This window comes from Phycodurus eques, chromosome 3 (assembly GCF_024500275.1).
Source record: "Phycodurus eques isolate BA_2022a chromosome 3, UOR_Pequ_1.1, whole genome shotgun sequence".
NCBI lineage: Eukaryota > Metazoa > Chordata > Actinopteri > Syngnathiformes > Syngnathidae > Phycodurus > Phycodurus eques.
The window spans coordinates 21,914,787-21,931,843 of NC_084527.1; the positions used below are offsets into that span (position 1 = coordinate 21,914,787).

General features: G+C 41.5%; 1 protein-coding gene across 1 annotated transcript; it reads right to left on the reverse strand.

Moving 5' to 3' along the window:
* Positions 1–1,530: 1,530 nt before the first annotated feature.
* On the reverse strand, positions 1,531–8,406 carry LOC133399570 (cilia- and flagella-associated protein 157-like). The gene is made up of 5 exons (XM_061671134.1): positions 8,324–8,406; positions 4,281–4,549; positions 4,019–4,142; positions 3,700–3,946; positions 1,531–2,529 (listed from the first exon to the last, which is right to left on the reverse strand). Exons 1-5 carry the CDS (start codon positions 8,404–8,406, stop codon positions 2,527–2,529), a joined length of 726 nt encoding a protein of 241 aa, XP_061527118.1. The 3' UTR covers positions 1,531–2,526.
* Between the last annotated feature and the right edge of the window lie 8,651 nt (positions 8,407–17,057).

Here is a 17,057-nt window from a genome sequence, read left to right on the forward strand (position 1 = left end):
CACCAGCTGTAATGAGACATACACCTTCCAAAAAGCTCACCTTTCATCTCATCAGTCCATACAATATTCTCCCAAAAGTCAACCATTCAGATGTTGTTGTTTATTTTGCAAAAGTCAGCAGTGGTTTTCATCTTCATGGATGTCATTTTTGCTCAGTCTCTTCCTTACTGTTGTGCCATGAACTCTGACTTTAACTGAGGCAAAGGAGGCTTGTAGCTAGCTCTTTAGACATTGTCCTGAGTTCCTTTGTAGCCCCCTGGATGAGTCATTGTTGTTCCATTGGGGCTGGCCACTCCTGGGAAGGTTCACCACTGTTCCATAATTTGTCCATTTGAGGTTAATGGCTCTCCTATGGTTCGCTGGAATCCTACAGCTTTAGAAATGGGTTTTGTAACCCTTCTTGACTGTTCTTGAATTTTGGGGGGATCTTGTCATTTTGTTGCAGCTTTTTTAGATCTTTTGTCCTACTTAATTTTGTCAGGACAGATTCTGTTTATGTGACTTCTTGATTGAACAGGTCTGGAGGTAATCAGGCTTATGATCAGTGAAAATTAACCAAACATTGTGATTAGCCACAATTAATTCCTGATTTAACAAGGCGGTGATTATTTTTTTACACAGGGCCAGGTAACTTTGAATTGTTTTGTTTTCTTTAATAATAATTTTGGGTTCAGATGTGTGTGTACGCATAAAGGTACATAAATGTGTGCATAGGCGGTACATATATGTATACATGAGTATGTTTGTATAAGTATACATTTGTTGTATGTTTGGGTATATACAAGCATGTGTTATACTGATCAGGTATTATTTCTTTATTTGAAGAGAACGAATCCAAGCAATTAGCTTCAGCAGTAACCCTTTTCGCTCAGTGGATGGTCTTGAGTAATATTCTAATTTTCTGAGATACTGAATTTGGGGATTTTCATTAGTTGTCAGTTATAATGATCAAAATGAACAGAAATAAATGTTTGAAATATATCAGTCTATGTGTAATGAATGAATATAATACACACGTTTCACATTTTTTTGAATGGAATTACGGAAATAAATTCATATTATATTCAAATATTATTCAAATATTCATATTCTAATTATATGATCAGCACATGTAGTGTCTAGTGATACAATATTGTGCTGTTATGTAGTTTGTCATCTAGTTCCACGTCATGTAATGCCAGATAGTCTTATGTTGCGTGTCATCGGTTGACATGTAGTGATGTTTGTGTCATGTGGTTTATCATGTAGTGATTTAGTGTCATGTAGTTTGGCATCTAGTTTTGTGTATCTGGTACCATGTGGTGTTAAGCTGTGTCATCTAGCATTATGCAATCATGTGTTGCGTTGTGTCTGTCCATTCACATGCTGCCGAGTTGTATTGTTTGCTTACAGGAAGTCGATTTGTGGTCTTATCACTTGTATTCCTGAACACTCATCAACTCTGCAACATTCCGGAATCTTCATGTTTGTCGAACTGCAATCTCAGCTAGAATGACTCGGCACCATGTTCTTACCATGCAGTGTGTGCGATCAACTTGTGTTATGGAACATGTTAGTGTTTCATTTTAAGTAGTGTTGTGGTGTCACGTAATGTTATAGTGTTCAGTAGTGTCTCATGTAGCGTCATATATAGTAGAGGGTATGGTAGTTGGTAGATATTATAGTTTATAGTAACTGCCAGCCTTCCCAGTTAACATGGATATTTGACTTCTAAAGCCGTCAATGGCAGTGAATTTAATAACTGTATTATAGTGTCCCATTTGTATGATGGCCTATGTAGTTTGTATGGTAGTTTGTCATTTGTATGTTTTCATATTTTGTGGTTTGTGTGACAGTACCTTTATACAGTGTGTAGTTTGGATGGTTTATGTAGTTGGTATGGTCGTTCATGTAATTTGTAGTTGTGGTTTGTTTGACGGTGTATAGAATGTAGTTTGTATGGTTTAGTTTGTATGACTGTATTAGTTTGTCATTTTATGTTAGTTGATGTAGTTTGCATGATAGTTCATACATTTCTCGAGCTAGTATAGTTTGTGTCATTAGTGCAGTTTGGCACGGTGTCCGACTGGTTTGCATGTCAATTTGTCGTTTATGGAGTTGGTCTAGTAGTTTGTATGAGTTAATGTGATTTGTATAATGGTTTGTGGTTTGAACGAGTTTTCGTAGTTTGCATGATGGCTTATGTCGTGTGTATGGCAGTTTATGTAGTCTGTATGATAGTTCACATCGTTTGTAAGAGTTTATGTACTTTGACAGTTTCTGGTGTTTTATGATAGTTTATGTCATTTTCATGACAGTTTATGAAGTTGATTCATGACAGTTTTGCAGCTTGTTGGGGGACAGCCCCACCGAGGAGTCTGAAGGCAGCGAGAAAACACGTGTGCAGTGCTTCCCCAACTTTGTCTCACTGGAGGTCACGGTGGACAAGACACATCATTACACTTGCTGGTCATGTGGTCTTTGTTGTTGTTGCAGCAGGTTGGCAGTTCAGTTTAGATTCAGAAGGAGAACGTGTGAGATGAGTGGTCACTGTGAAAACAAAGTGGACATGAACATGGGGTTTTTTGGAACGTGTTGCAGCCATAAAATTCTAAGTTAATGATTATTTGCTAAAAACAATAAAGTTGATCACTTTGAACATTAAATGTCTTGTCTTTGTAGTGTATTCAATTAAATATAGGTGGAACATGATTTGCAAATCATTGTATTCTGTTCTTATTTATGTTTAACACAACGTCCCGACTTCATTGGAATGGGGGTTGTATTATTTCCCAAGGGAAGGTTCTTGTCCTGAGGAGAAGATTCTAGTCTCAAGAAATGTTTTCATCCTAAATGAAGATTCCAATTCCAAGAGAGGCTTCTCGTCCCAAGATAATGTTCTCATCTTGAGAGAAGTTTGTAGTTACAGGTAAGAGATGGTTTTAGTCCTGAGAGAAGGTTATTTTCCCCAGATAAGGTTCTAGTCTAGAGAGAAGGTACTGGTCACCAGAGATTTTATTCCCGAGAAGGTTCTAGTCAGGAGAGAAGGTTGTAGTCCCAAGAGAAGGTACGAGTAAGCAGAGAAGGTTTTAGTCTGAAGAGAAGGTTCTGTTCCCAAAAGAAGGAGCTAGTCCTGGGGAAAAAAATTATCGTCCGGAGAGAAAATTCTCATACCAAGAGAAATTTCTCGTCCAGACACAAGGTTGTAGTCCCAAGGGAGGTTTTAGTCCGGAGAAAAGGTACTAATCACCAGAGAAGGTTTTAAGAGGAGTGTCTACTCCTAAGTGAGAATTACACTCCTAAATGAGCCTTGTGGTCCTGATAGAAGGTTCTAGTCTCGATAGAATATAGGAGACACCGGAGAGGGTTATAGTCCCGAGAGGTTCTCATCCCAAGAGAAGGAGCTCGTCCCGGGAATAGATTATCGCCCGGAGGGAAAGTTCTCTTGTAAGGGAAGCGTCGAGCCCTGATAGAAAGTTGTCGTCCTGAGAGAAGGTTCTAGTCTCAAAAGAAGATACTATTCACCAGAAAAGGTTTTAGTCGAGAAAGTAGGTTCTAGTCCCGATAGATGGTTTTTGCCCCAAGTAAAGACTCCAGTCCCGATAGAAGCTTCCAATCCCAAGAGAAGGGTATAGTCCTGAGTGAAGTTTCTAGTTCCAAGAGAATGTTTTAGTCCCAAGAGGTGTATTTACATACAGTATGTGCACAGTATGTACTGACCTTCCTGCGGCTGAGCTTGCGTCTGGGTTTCTTGACAAGCTCCTCCTGGAGACGGCTGACCTCACAGTAGAGTTCCAGCTCCCTCTTCTGCATCACGTCCTTCTCCTGCCACAGCGTCATGTTTTCTCCCAGCATGCTTTGCAACTGATGCATCTTCTCGCTGTTCTGCTCACGCTCCTGCTGCAGCATCTTGGCCATCTTGTCCTCAAACACCACCTCCATGTTCCTCATGGTCTCAGCGATCATGCTGCCGGGAGATTAAGGTTAACGCTCCACCGGAGAGAAGGAGGAAGAAGAAAGAAGGAGAGGAAGGAGTTACTTGGTCTTGTCTCGCTCTGCATCCTCCTTCAGGCGGCGGACGGCAGCCTCCTGGTCCTGCTTCTGCTTTACCAGCTTCTCCTCCAAAGCCACCAGCTGCTCGGATTGAGCCTCCAGCTTCCCCGCTGCCCGGGGAAAGATGAAGAAATAGAACAACAAGTTTGTCATTTGTACAACATTCTGTAGTATGTATGGTAGTTTTGCCATTTGTATAATTGCTTACGTAGTTAGTATCCGGAGTTAGAATGTTTTTGCGCTCTGACCTTGCGTGCTGATCTCCGCATTTAGCTCCTGTATGCGTGCCTCCAGCTGCTCTACCGTGGCCTCTAGCTGCTCCATGATCTCCTTTTGGCGCTCCGCTGCCTCCTGCTGGCTTTCCACCTGCTCCATCAGCATCTCCACCTTCTTGTCCTTGGCATCCAGCGAGCGTTTCAGGTAGCGCGTGACATCTGCCTTGTCCTTGCGCAGCACCCGCTGCTCGTATAGCAGGTCCTGCACCTGGTTCTCCAGCTCCTCGCATTTGTTCTGGCACCTGGAAGAAAGTAACACATTAACGCCATGCTACATGCTAACTACTAAATTTACTCCAATGATAGTGAAACATACACACAAAGGTGGTTGAGCAACACATATACAAAGGCATGCTAACAAATGGGACCAAAACTTAACAGCTAGATAGCTAAAACAATACTAATGCTAATGCTAATTAGTGTTGTGGCTTACATGAAGGCTACTACCTATAAATGTAGCGTTTTCTGTTCTTGTTATGTTGAAGGATGATTTTCTCTACCAGTCCTTCGCGTGTTCGTTGAATTTCGGATGATGAGAATGTTGGGGTCCGAATCAGAGACTGGAAATGAACTTCTTTAAGATCTTTATTGCAGAATATTCTGGGCACAAATGTGCTACAGGCAAAGGCTGCAGCTGCTCAAATGAGCTCAAATGTGCGCTTTCTCAGCATTCAGTGCAAGATTATATACAGTGTTCAGGGCGGTGTTTAAAGCTTGAGCAGGGTGGATCCAAGGTCACAGCAATATCTCTTCTTGGCACAAAACATCCTGTTCTGCGGCTGACGTAGTTTTCACAGTTACGTGATTAACATTTTGCTACTGAGGTTAGGTTACACAACATAACAGCGTACAAATAAGTCTATGTATGATCATGACATCAGTATATCACGTGCGAGGGCCTTCAGTTACCAACATTTAACAGCTTTTAATCTTTAAAAAAAAGACGAACTAACATCCATCCATTTTCCATACCGCTTATCCTCACTAGGATCGCGGGCGTGCTGCTGCCTATCTCAGCTGACTCCGGGTGAGGTGGGCTACACCCTGAACTTGTCACCAGCCAATCGCAGAGCACACATAGACAACATCCACTCGCACTCACATTCATACCTGTGGACAATTTTGAGTCGTCAGTTAACCTACTATGCATGTTCTTGGAATGTGGGAAGAAACCCACACAGGCGCGGACGGATTTGACCCCATGTCCTCAGAACAATGAGGCCGGCGTGCTAACCAGTCGGCCGGCGTGCTAACCAGTCGGCCGGCGTGCTAACCCGTCGGCCACCGTGCTAACCAGTCGGCCACCGTGCTAACCATTCGGCCACTGCACCAGCCCAAACTAACATGTCTAATGCTAATTACTTTTCTGAGGCTAGCGTGATGGCTACTAAGCTGTAAATGTAGCATTTTATGGATTTTTTTTTGCCTGCATTTAATGGCTGTTAAGCAGAAAAAAATAAAAGATGTGAATATTTGTTGCCAACAATTAATAGCTTTTAAGATAAACAAAATGCTAACATGTCGAATGATAATGCTAATTGGGGGCAAATAGCACTGATCAGCCGGCTTTAATGAAAATCGGTCTTATGAATATTAGATCACTTTCCTCAAAAGCTTTGTTAGTTAATGATTTTATCAGAGACCATGATCTTAATATGATTGGTCTGTGGGAAATTTGGTTAGAACCAAATGTGTTCTTACCACTTAATGAGGCATCTCCCCAAAACTTTGTGTATTCAGATGTGCATCCTATTAAGGGAGGGGGTGTCGCCCTCATCTTTGAAACCATTTTCAACCTTAGCACTAGCCCAATCATCAACTTTAAAACATTCGAGGCTCTCGTTATGCGAAGTACAATACTATTGCCGTTCTATCTTGGAGTTATTTACTGCCTCAGGCCCTTACACTGGCTTTTTAGATGAATTCTCAGAATTTATTGCTGACTTGGTGACCCACGCAGACAATATATTCATAATGGGTGACTTAATCATCTGAATTCCCCGTCAGAACCTCTTCGTGCAGCGTTTCAGACAAAAATTGATACTTTTTGTTTTGTGCAATTAATGCATGAAATGACCCATAATAACGTTAATACTTGAGATTTGGTTGATTTCTTTGATCACTGAGACTAATGTGAGCACCATTGTGGATACCCGTCCATCTATCCTCTTTTTGAGGAGGTATCCCTTGATAGACTCACAAAACGCATTAGTGCAGCAAAATAGACAACCTGCTTGCTCGTCCCTCTTCTTGCGAAACTCTTAATCTTAGGACCTTCAATCTTAGATATAAATTTATCACTCTCCTCCAGCGCTGTACCTATAGCTTTCAAGACCGCTGTTATTCGACCCTCACTCAGAAGACCCAACCGTGACCCTGAGTCTTTGCAAGTATAGGCCGGGGTCAACTCTCCCATTTATTTCAAATATTATTGAAAAAATTGTAGTGCAACAGCTTAATTATCACATGGCCTCTAGCAATCTATTTGAACTTCTTCATGTCATGAGCTGTGCCCTGCAGTTCCTTTGTTGGAGTTCGGGTGGCGCCTTGCGCCCCTCTTGCCCTCTCTCTCTCTGCCCCCAGTAATCAGCACTAACTCGTCCACACGCCTATTGTTAATCTGCCTTCATCATCACCTGCATTTAAGCCTACCAGATCCAAGACTCCATTGTCAGAGTATTAACATTCACCCATGGTACAACGGCTCTCAACTTACACGTAAACTACGCCAGTCCTCGCAATATTTCTGAACTCTATGTTCTTCCTTGTCCTCAGTGCTCCTTCTGTATTCCCCGCCTTGCTGACCTCTTCCACCATGCCCCCAAGCCATCCACCTGCTCACGCCACCGCCTGCCGCACGCTCCCTGTCTCGACGACCCGCCAGTACGCCTCAAGGATCCACCTCCGACTCCCTTCACAATAAAATAAACCTTTCTCCAAACTTCTTCAGCCTCCGCCTGCTTCTGGGTCCAGTTAAAATTAACGCCATTGCATCGTGAGACTTCAGTCCGGATTCAGGACAGACAACTCTACTGAAATCGCCCTTGCAAAAGTGACGAATGATCTCATACTAGCTGTGGATTCTGACACCTCTTCAATACTATTATAAGTTGAACCTCACCACTGCCTTTGATACTGGTGATCACAAGATACTACTAGATCGCCTTGAAATGCGTCTCAGTATTACAGGGCCAGCACTTTCTTGGTCTAGATCTTATCTCTCGGAAAGGACGCACAATGTAATTCATGGTAATGTGACCTCTGAGTATTATAATGTCACTTGTGAAGTCCCGCAGTGATCGGTACTTGGCCCTCTTTTGTTCAGTATCTATATGTTGCCACTTGGTGGTATCATACGCAAATATAAGATAAGATTTCACTGTTATGCCGACAATACTCAGCTATACATGCCATTAAAACTATGCCACACGATTGCTCTAATCTGGAGTTGTGTGTGATTAAACAGTGGATGTCCTGTAACGTTTTGTAACCAGTTCAGGGCGTAGCCGGCCTCCTGCCCGAAGATAGCTGGGATAGGCTCCAGTGCTCCCACGACCCTTGTGAGGATAAGTGGCTCAGATAATGGATGGATGGAAAAGATTGGATTGTTCTAAAAGTTTTGACCATTCAAAAGGCAGTCTCCAGACTAACTTTAAACTGGACAAAAGAGTGAAAGCAACACAACCTGTAAGTGCCACAGTTATGGGAACTTCCACAACAGAGAAGAATATTTGATTTCCATTTTAGAGATAATGCCACAAGTGTGTTCAGCTCTTATATCTGCCCAAGATGGCTACTTTAATGAGTCAAAGGTTTAGAAGACATTTTTGTTTGTAGATGCCATGATTTATTTTGTAACTTGAATAATTTATTTATTCTGTGCATTCATTTCAGTGTAAAATGAGCAATTGAACAGCATGAATTTCAATTTTTACAAAAAGCTGGACAAATTGGGGTGTTCTAAAACCTTTGACCGATAGCATACCTACTAGCATTGTTGTCTAATAATGACTTACTTCTCCAGCTGCTCCTCCAGATATCGTATTTGTGTTAGATACAACTTGTCCGTGTCCAAAAGCTCGGCGAGTTCAGCCGCCATGGTGAACTTATTATTTTTTAAATTCAGTTTTACTTCTTTAAATTAATTATTTTCTAAATATGAGAACTCAAGCTGTGACAGGGAGGTAAGTATCCGGGGAGTGCTGCATTCTGCCACCTCCCGTAAAACTCTAATTTTACCGGACACTCGGCTTGCTCGCGTTTTTTAATTGAATTACAGCACCAATTTTTCCTCCTCACGTCAGACTGGGATGTGACTTCACTGCTTTGAACAAGAGACGTGATGTCGTCAGTCAGAGGAGGTCTGCTTTGCCAACGCGTTTGGCTTGCACTGCTGACAACGGCCACCAGGTGGCGGCCTCACTCTTCTTCATGGCTTGATGAGTGGTGTTTACATACACGAAGAAGTCCCTGACCGCGTCAGGGGGAGGAAGAGTGACAAAAGGAGTCGTAAACACACACAGAATGAATTATTAACTTGACAAATACAACATAAGCATTTATTGGGTATAATATCGTCACCTTTGACATACATTGTAATTTGTGGATTATTCCAGAACATACGTCAGAGGTCAGAGGTATTCAATTACACATGGATCATATCAACTCTGTCATTTCTTGTCAGCCAGTTTATGACTCTGTTATGAATGTCATCATGAAATTTATACATAATTTATTTATTAATGTATTTATTTCTTCATGTATTCGTTTATTAATGTATGTATGCTTGAAATTGGTGACAAAATTATACCAATACTCATCCTAAATAATGCTCTTGGCTAGCACAGAGGCTATCTTAACGGATAAGCTTAAAAGTAAAAAGAAAAGAAAAAAGCTTACTAGCTAGCTAGTTTAACTATGATCCAAGGAATCAATAGAAAGGGATTATCACAAATTAGCATTGCAAATACTAATCACTTGTCAAGCACTAAAACAAGTTGAATAGATTTTAGGCTAAATGCCCAAAAAATTTAACACTAACTCGCTACCTTTCTTAAAATGTTAATACTTAGCAATGAGCTTGCTAACGTGGAGGCTATTTTAACAGAAAAAAAAGCTTAGAAGCTAAAAACAAACGATAGAAAAGCTAGCAATCTACCCCTCGCACCACCCTTAAATACGTTTAAATGTAATAAAACACATTAACTTATTAAAACACACTTTTTAGTTTTTCTTAACACCTGTTCTCTTTCGCTGTCAAGTGATGGGAGACTATCGTCCAACACTGTGAGGAAATGAAAAGAAGACTTAGTCGTACAACTGTACAACTGGCGCGTAAAACAAAAGACAATTAACTCATTCACTGCCGTGGACGTTTATATTCGTCAACTGGAATACAACCGTTTACAGGTAAGTGTGGAACAGGGTCTCACCCAGCTTGTATGTGAAATTTTAGGTTTGTAAATTATTGTAATGACTAAAAGATCCCTGTAGATGGTAGTGTTGCATCATTTTGGGTTCTAGATCAGCACGGCTTTTGAAGTAGAACCGGTATGGGGAACTAGGGGACCATGTGGCCCGTGCCCATGCTCTGAATGACCCCTTGATTAAACCCCTACAGCACCCATACCCCACTTTTTTGGTGGATTGTAAACATGTTTCCTCTAGTGTACCTAATCATTCAATTAATTCATTTCTGTAAAGCTTATTGGTAGGGTTGCGGGTGAGCTGGAGCCTATCCCAGCTGACTCTAAAATTTGTGTTGTCCAAAAACATGGATATATTTAATACCGTAAATATTGTTGCTGCGCCTATGGTGGCTCGGACAAGCGGCAGGACTGGGGAGACGCACCAGGGCTCCCTCAACAAAGCTGAGCTAACTGCCCTTTACTGCAAAGTGAGTGGGGTGGGGGTGGCGTGTCGACCGTTACAGCCGATTGTCCGTTAAAATATTTTTTTTGTGGCCTACAAACATCCGTACAGTACAAGATTTTTGTGGCCCTGTACATAAATATAAAAAAGCTTGAAAATGTTTGAAAAGGTTTTTCAAACTTACCTCACTGGTACATGGGAGGAGGGGGGGGGGTTGATAATGACGTGCAGCTGGTAGAACTATGTTGTGGGGGCGAGTCGAGGGGCACTTTCATGAGCCGTGAGATTGGCATGCTTCCTTTTTTCCAGCTATATTACGACTGGTTCCCATTGAGAAGGGCTTGACAAAAACCTATAGTATCCTGTGCAAAAAATAGCACGTTCCAGAGATGAGTGCACAACGTCATCGAGCATACTGTACTACACGACGAGCGCTCGATCACTCGCTCCAGTAAGCAACACCCATAAATGTGAATAGGTAGATACAGTACGTGATCTGCATGCCTACAGCAATGCTAAGCGAATTTCCTTGGATTACATTTAACGGACCGTCGCCCCTGCTAACATGGCTGCCACATTAAGCATGTCTGTTAGCGGGGGCTAACCTTCACAGCGGGGGCTAGCCTTCATATATCTGTGACAAGACAGCACAACCCGGAAGTACGTGTCCCAGTCTCTGCCTATTAATTGTGCCACATTGGCAGTAAACAATAGCGGCCATTTCTGGAACTAACAGACTTTGTCAAGGGTGGTTTGAGTGACAAATGCACGTTATTTTCTGTCTGTTATATCTGATATCCATTAAATCGGGGTCTGTTAAATCGAGGTTCCACTGTAGTAAGTTATTCTCTAAATCGATGTGATTGAAATCCTAAAATTCTGATTCCAATTTTTTTGGGTGGATTCGAATGCTAATTAGAGTCACCACCCATTCCTGAAGAGCCCTAGTACATGTAATTATGAAATGAATGAATTATCTTCTTGCTCTAACATATGCTGTATGTCTTGCAGTAAAGCTCACTACTACATAGTACTACTAACTCTAAATTCTGACTTACTTGTATATTGTAAAAACCCATTAAAAATGATCGCCAAAGAATCTGCCATGAACCGTAATATAGTTTCATGACTATATCCTGCTTTTCTGGGTTCTTTGTTGAAAGACCTTGGCTAATGAAAGCCAGCTCTTGCTACATAGCTCTGATTTCTGGACAGTCGGCAGAAAAACAAGCTAACAAATCATCGTCAGTGACCGCACGATAACCATCAGGAAGTAAACCGACGTCGCTTTGATGTTCTGAATTTAACGCCGTCACCTCATTAACTCGCGTGCAGTGGTGAGCGGTCAAGCAAGGTCCCATCAGAAGCCGAGGACACCCTTTTAAAGCTTACACACACATACACACACGCACACACACATGCACAGGCACAAATCCTGATGTCTGCTTCCCATTAAAACACATGCTCACATGCTCTTTGTTTGCAAAAAAAACTACACTGACATCAACAACAAAAAAAGATTGCGATGCTTCCTGAAAACAGGAAGTTTGATTCCGCCACTGTTCAGCTCATTTAATATGAAAGGATTCCCACAAAGGTGGCACGGTGGACGACTGGTTAGCACATCTGCCTCACAGTTCTGAGGAATGGGATTCAAATCCCGGCCTCGCCCGTGTGGAGTTTGCATGTTCTCCCCGTGCCTGCGTGGGTTTTATCCGGGTACTCCGGTTTCTTCCCACATCCCCAAAACATGCATGCTAAATTGATTGAAGAATCTAAAATGCCCGTAGTTGTGAATGTGAGTACAAATGGTTGTTTGTTTGTATGTGCCCTGTGATTGGCTGGCGACCAGTTCAGGGTGTACCCCGCCTCTCGCCCGAAGATAGCTGGGATGGTCTCCAGCCCGCCCATGACCCTAGTGAGGATAAGCGGTACACAAAATGGATGAGTGGATGGAGTCTCACAAAGCATCATCAGCATGACGGAGGGGTCAAACCTGTGACCTTTTACCTGCTGTTCTACCTCAGGACCAATTTGCACCAGCAAACAATTGATTGGAGCTTTGTGTTTCATGGTGAGACATCAAACTCAAAGCTTCATATCTTGGTGTCATCTACCTGTCTAGTATGTGGTTGTTCAAATTTGGTAGCAATTGGGCAAAATCTTGAAGCGCAGTCTCTCTTTTGGCCTGGAAATGGCCAAAATAACTGAAATGGTTGCTTCAGAAAAAAAATGGTGGCCTTCCTGTGTCTTGTTGCACCTGAGTCATTTGAATTTTGTTCCGAAAATGTCCGCTTCGTACCAAAACGTCTCATCTTCCTGTGTCTTTTGGGTTATGGCTTCTTGAGACTTTTTTTGTGGGTCTACGCATCAAAGACTTGTCTGCCAAATTTCATGTTGCTTTGTGAAACTGGCTTAGGGGGCTGAATTTTTGACTTGGGCAAGTTCTTCTATGAAGGACCCCTGGAAATGGCCAAAATGACTGAAATGGTCACTTGAAACCAAAATGGATGCCGACCTGTCTTTTCAGTGAATGCTTCCTGAGATTGTTTAGTGGGTCTAGTCATGATAGACATCTCCGCCAAATGACATGTTGCTACATTTCCAAGACATTTCAAGGGGTGCTTGCAAGACTGGAAGTTTTTCTTGAAGGATCTTGAGAACCCTACCCCTAAAACGTAGACTTCAAAACAAAATGGCACACCTGTGTGTTTTCGAGCATGGCTTCTGGAGACTTCTTTGTGGGTCAACAGACGATAGACATGCCAACCATATTTGATGTTGCCAAATCAAACAGACTTCAGGGGCTGAATTATCCCTAAAAAAAATTATCTCTGGAAATGTCTCCTTAAAATTTCCACTTTTAACCAAAATGGAGGACTTCCTGTCTTTTCTAGTATGACTTGGTGGGATTTTTTGTTGGTCTAGCCATGATAGACATTTCTACTAACATGTTGCTTATAAGTGAAACTGACTTCGGAGGCTGAATTGTTTTTCAAATGTTTTTTCTGAGCCAATTTTTGCTATTGTGTAAACAATGTAAACCACAGTGAATCCGATCTTTTTGGTCCTCAATCTCAGCTATCAGATCGGAATTCTTGAAGTCATCTCTCAGTATGTGTTTTATTTCGACTCACTAGCTGGGGGCTAGCGTTAGCATCTTAACATTCTTGCCTTTCTTCATTTCCTGCTCCGAAATGTTCCAACTTCCGCTATGTGTGATGTTATAAACCTTATCGACAATATAGATGTTGGAAATAAAAGTAACCTAGGCAACTTTTTTTGCCGTTTGCTGCGCATGACGTCGTCATTGATGTTGATGTTATCGTCATTGATTCTTATCGTCGTTGTCGTCTTTTAGCGGATGCGGGTCGGTTCAGCCGTGACACGTTCATGCAGGACTCTGATGTAAGATAAGTTACTCTTTTATTCAGCCCACATTGGAAACATTAATAAAATATGTAGGCTGCCATTTTAAAACGGCGGCAGCTCTGGCTCAGTTGGTAGTGCTGACCGAAGAGTTGGTCGTTCGGAACCCGACTCTGACTGTCCGCAGTCAAAGTATCCTTGGGCAAGACATTGAAACCTAAATTACCGCCAGGTCAGCATTCTAAATATGAAACTGTTCACAATTGCCTTACTTGGTTAAACAAAGGAAGTTATTATTATTATTATTTAAAACCACGTGAACATCTGTAACAAAAAGAAATCAGATTTTTTTTTAAAAATGGGTTTGAACGTTAGCTCGTTCCTCATGAACTCACCATATTTCAATACTTTTGAATTGACATTTGCCCAAAAAATAAATGCAATAAAAATGGTGCTCATGGCGATGAAAACAACTGCGTCTTGCTATGTAAATATTATTATTTTATTGGTACTTTATTACCTGCTGGCCAAGTAGGTCAGAAGCTTGCGCAAGTCTTTTTTAATGATTAAATTAAATATAAAAAGGGACAATGAGAGCATATGCTATCATGCTGAAGTGGAGCTTTGAACAGACGCGTTGTTGTTGACAAATGTGTGCAAAGTTGAACTGGTGGACTTTGTTTGTTAAAGATTGTTTAATTCCAGCACAAATGTAAAATATTAACAATCAAAATTAATCCAAGCAATTTTTTGAGTATATGAGGTTCAAACTTGGTAACAATTGGACAAAATCTCAAGAGTAGACCATGTTTGAAAAACCCCTGGAAACGACCAAAATGACCCTAAAATGCCCACTTTTCAGCAAAATGACAGACTTTCTGAGTCTTTTCTAGTATGGCTTTTTGTACGTTTTCTTGTGATAGGTACGCCGACGTAATTTCATGTAGGTTGGTCACTGTCTTTGAGGTCTGAATTTAAAAAAGAAATATTGCAGTTTGTGTTTCTTGTTTTATTGAGTCCTCAAACTTTGCTGCCATGCTCCACCCACACACAATGAGCATAACCCAAACGGATCACAATTTGTTCTCGTCCATCTGTCTGGTATACATAGTTAAAATTTGATAGCAATTGGACAAAAAAATAATCATAAAAATATCTAAGAGTATGATGGTTTGAACAATATTCTAGCAAGTTTGGTTTCAAACCATCATGTCATCGATCCGTAGTTCTGGAAGTTATTGCAGCATACACGGGGAGCTCACCATCCTGGTTTCCGGGTGTGGTCAGGTGACGTGCGTAATTCAAGCGCAAGTGACGTTAATTTCAGTCGACAGCAGAAGGCGATATTGCCCAACTTGGCGGTCAAAATTGATGAATTTATCTGTTGAATTCTTATTCCACGAATGCAATGTTAATCAGAATACTCTGTTTAGACTAGTGTGCAGACATACAGCATATTCTTGCCCCACCAAAATGTAATGTTTCCTTCCCCTTTAAGGAGGACTGGAAATGACTGAAATGACCCCAGAATGGGTGCTTCAAACCAAAATGGCTGATATCCTGTGTCTTTTCAAGCGTTTTTTGAAGTTCTTAAAGTTTTATGTTTTGTTTTGGTTGGTCTACTCACGAGGGACATGCCTACCAAATTTCAATCTTGAATGAAACTGGCTTCAGGGGCTACATTTTTTTTTTTTTTTTTTAAAGTTGCTGTTAATGTATCAGAATTTCATGGTTAAAATGGCACTTTGAACCAAAATGGCTGACTTCCTGTGTCATTTTGGGCTTTGCTTCTTGAGACTTTTTTTATGGGTCTACTCACGATAGACATTGCTTCCAGATTTGATAGTGAAACTATCATCGGGGGCTTAATTAAAAAAAAAAAAAAAAAATGTTTTTTTTGCCAAAAAAGGCCACTTCGAACCAAAATGTCTGGCTTACTGTGTCTTTGCCAGCATTGTTTCTTGAGACTTTTTTACTTTTTTACTACTCATGACCGACATGCCTACCAAATTTCATGTTCCCGAGTAAATAGAGCTTCGGCGGCGGAATTTTCAAACAATTCCAGGGGGGTTCTTATTATTAGGCATTAGTATTTTATGCTGAAATGATGACTATCACAGATAAAAGTAACAGCCTTCCTTTGTCTTTCCAGGGATGGTATCTTGAGACTTTTTTGTGAGTCTACGCATTATAGGCATGTCTACCAAGTCAAACTGTCTTCGGGGGCTGAATTTTCAAACAATTCCAGGGGGGTTCTACTTATTAGACTTTCATGTTTAATTCTAATGGATACCAAATTTCATTTTGGTATGTCAAACAGGCTTCTGGAACCTATTGAACATTGTTGGAAGTGCATTTGTAATGAGTAGGTTTTCCAAGCTGTTAGCATTTACTCCCAAACCGGATCGCTGTTGCATCCTCCCGGCTTCTGCTTTGTTTCTCGTTCCGGCTTCCTTGTCAGTGAGTCCGAGTCACGTCATTCCAGATTTACTGTATTTGGCAGCCGCTCGCAACCCGGCGCCGAGGCTGGCTTCTCTCTTAATTGAAATTCTCTGTCGCGTGCTGGAACGCTTCCACGGCCTCGTAAAAAGAAGTAGTGGAACCCATGTGTGCCATGCATGTGTATGATTACGTTATGACATTGAGCAGCGCGGTGCTACGTGAATCACTTTAGACTTTTGAGTTTGATACATGACTGTTCTGTTGTGACCGCTAATCTGACCTTAGCCGCCGGCTGGAGTTGTCATAAAGGACTTTACGACCAACTGTAGTCTGCACACAAGTGCCGATATATCACTAATTCATATATACTTTTCACAGTACTGCTCCAACGTACACGTTTCTCGAGTTACAAGCCGTCGCTTGTTTGAGTTAACGATACCAGCATGCTTCAGGTATGCCGTCAGACGAATGAAGGGGGGGGGGGAGGAGCGCCACAGTTGCTCAGTCACTTTCAGCCATTGATTGAATTTGATAAACAGTCCAGCCGAAAAGTGCAAAATGATAACACTCTCAAGGAGCTGCTGTAGGCCACAACTCACACGTAGATGCTGACACGCAGACTAACCGGGCATTTTCCTGATGTCACTTATTTGGCCACGACCCTTGAAGGCACACATCCAACACTACAGATGTTGTTGTTTTTGTGACTTGGCCTGTCCCAAGGTAGAGTCATTACATTTTTATTATGTGTTTATACAATACAGTATCTTTATTAAAGACAAGTGATAAAAACATAGTGGTGTTTTTTGGGGGGCTGGAACAGATTAATGGCATTTAAATTCATTGCAATGGGAAAAGGGGATTTAAAGGCGACATGTTTTCCAAACCAACTTTTTCTAGTATTTGGGAAGTAATATTGTTTCTACAATGCCTCAATAAACATGTGAAATGAATAAAATCGTCCACGCATTCCTGAGTTCCAGACGTTTTCCTGCCAAGGGGCCTGAAATCGGGTCATTTGAATTTCTCTAGCTTAGCTACGTCACTAGTGAAGATCTCTGCCTTCCT

Excerpts from the sequence above, each read along its gene's own strand:
- LOC133399570 (XM_061671134.1), bottom strand. The coding sequence starts at position 8,406 with ATGGCGGCTGAACTCGCCGAGCTTTTGGACACGGACAAGTTGTATCTA. Across the intron at positions 4,143-4,280 it reads TGCGGAGATCAGCACGCAAG|CGGGGAAGCTGGAGGCTCAA; the intron begins GTCAGAGCGCAA and ends TTCCCCGGGCAG. Across the intron at positions 3,947-4,018 it reads GCAGAGCGAGACAAGACCAA|CATGATCGCTGAGACCATGA; the intron begins GTAACTCCTTCC and ends ATCTCCCGGCAG.